Source organism: Mrakia frigida (genome assembly GCF_051309035.1).
Source record: "Mrakia frigida strain ATCC 22029 unplaced genomic scaffold BDY24scaffold_100, whole genome shotgun sequence".
In the NCBI taxonomy this organism is placed as follows: Eukaryota; Fungi; Basidiomycota; class Tremellomycetes; order Cystofilobasidiales; family Mrakiaceae; genus Mrakia; species Mrakia frigida.
Window position 1 is genome coordinate 1 of NW_027481181.1, and position 1,530 is coordinate 1,530.

Sequence of the window (1,530 nt, forward strand, 5' to 3'; positions counted from 1 at the left end):
AGAGTTGGCTCACCAGTCTCGATAGCGGTTCCTCCGAATCCGAGGATAATTTGCCCAACGACCATCAAAGGGAAGGACGTGACTTGAGCACCGACAGCAGTCAAGGTTTGGCCGACGAAGATGAAGACTGATCGCCAGAAAGAGGGTCAGTCGACGAAGCGAAAAAAGAGGTGGGACGAGGTTAGAGTGAGGAGAAACCTACTTGAAGCGACGATAGCACCAGAGGTGGGACCGTAGTAGCTATGAGGAAGGAGAAGGAATTGAGGTCAGCTCTACTGAGGGAGGACGGGCAGGGAGGGAGAAGAAATGGACGAACTCGATGGCAACTGAGAGAGGAAGGGAGGGCGAGAGAGGTCAGAAGCAGCTTTTCTTTGCGCAAGCGGAGATTACTCACTACCAGTGACGATGGGAAGGATAGAGTTGATAAGAGAGTCGGCCGAAGCCAACTTTTAGAGCCACACGAAAAGAAAAGGCGGAACGGTCAGCGAAGCTTCGAACTCGCATCAGAGTGAAAGGAGGACGTACGACTCCGTATTGAGCATTATTCACGCTCATTTCCTTCTTGATCGTGCTCTTGAGAGGAGAGAAAGCAGAACCAGCAAAGTTGGAACCGACTTATCGAAGAAAGAGAGGCCGACGAAGTCAGAACGTTTTCGCTTTACTCCACCGCTCCGTCCTTCCCTCGCGCCCCATGCAGAAAAAAAAAGGAGAAGCTCTACTCACAGACGAACATGAGGATCAAGATCAAAGCTGGCAGCTTCTTGGTCCACGGGAGGGCGACGGCTCCAGTGAGAGGATCGTCGTCGTAGTCTCCTTCGTCCTCGAATCCCAGAGACTGAGGCAGATGCTCCTTCTTCTCGTTCGAGAGAGAGGAGACGTCCCTCTTCTCCTCTTCCAACGAAGAGGGGTCGACTGAGGAGGTCTTGGTGGGCTGAATCTGAGCTGCAGACATCACGAAGAGGAGGGGAAGAGAGAGAAGAAAAGGAAAGCGAGAGTTGCTGGTGGATGGTGGGTGAAGGAGAGAGGAAGGAAGGGGGGAGGAACTTTTTTCAAGGTGTATCAGATCTGGGGTAGGAAGGGGCGTCTGGGGGATGGGGGCGGTAAGATTTGCCGACCCAATCTGATCGTTTTTGGCCGAGGTGCTGCTTTTAGTTCCGTGGATGCTTACGAGACGAGAAGACGGACGAGGAAGAGTTCAGCTACACAGTACGTATCATATCTTCGACCCTCGAGCCAAAGAGAGAAGAGAGAAGGGCTTAAAAGTCTAGCAACTCGTTCTGGAACGATGGAACGCGTCGCTCTTTTCGGTCTTCCTTCGATTTGGAGGACCAATAAGATTGAAAAGACCGCGCAGATCATGCAGAAGCAATTCCTTGGAACGTGGGGAAGAACATAGGCTCAGAAAGGGAGCCAGTCGCATTGAAGCGAGGAAAATTTGTCGACTGCGAGAAGCTGGTAGAGCTGGGGAACTTCGAGCGGAACTTGTTTGAGCAGCACGAGCGGCAAAAACTCCCCGAAGCCTGCGTCTCT

The 1,530-nt window shown here is 52.4% G+C and overlaps 1 protein-coding gene across 1 annotated transcript; it reads right to left on the reverse strand.

Moving 5' to 3' along the window:
- On the reverse strand, positions 1–1,330 carry BDY24DRAFT_23289 (uncharacterized protein; the record flags this gene model as incomplete). Its single annotated transcript, XM_076636644.1, has 6 exons — positions 724–1,330; positions 526–614; positions 395–446; positions 317–326; positions 203–240; positions 1–127 (listed from the first exon to the last, which is right to left on the reverse strand). Coding segments are annotated over exons 1-6 (545 nt in total), but the record flags the coding sequence as incomplete, so codon positions are not given.
- Positions 1,331–1,530: the final 200 nt, after the last annotated feature.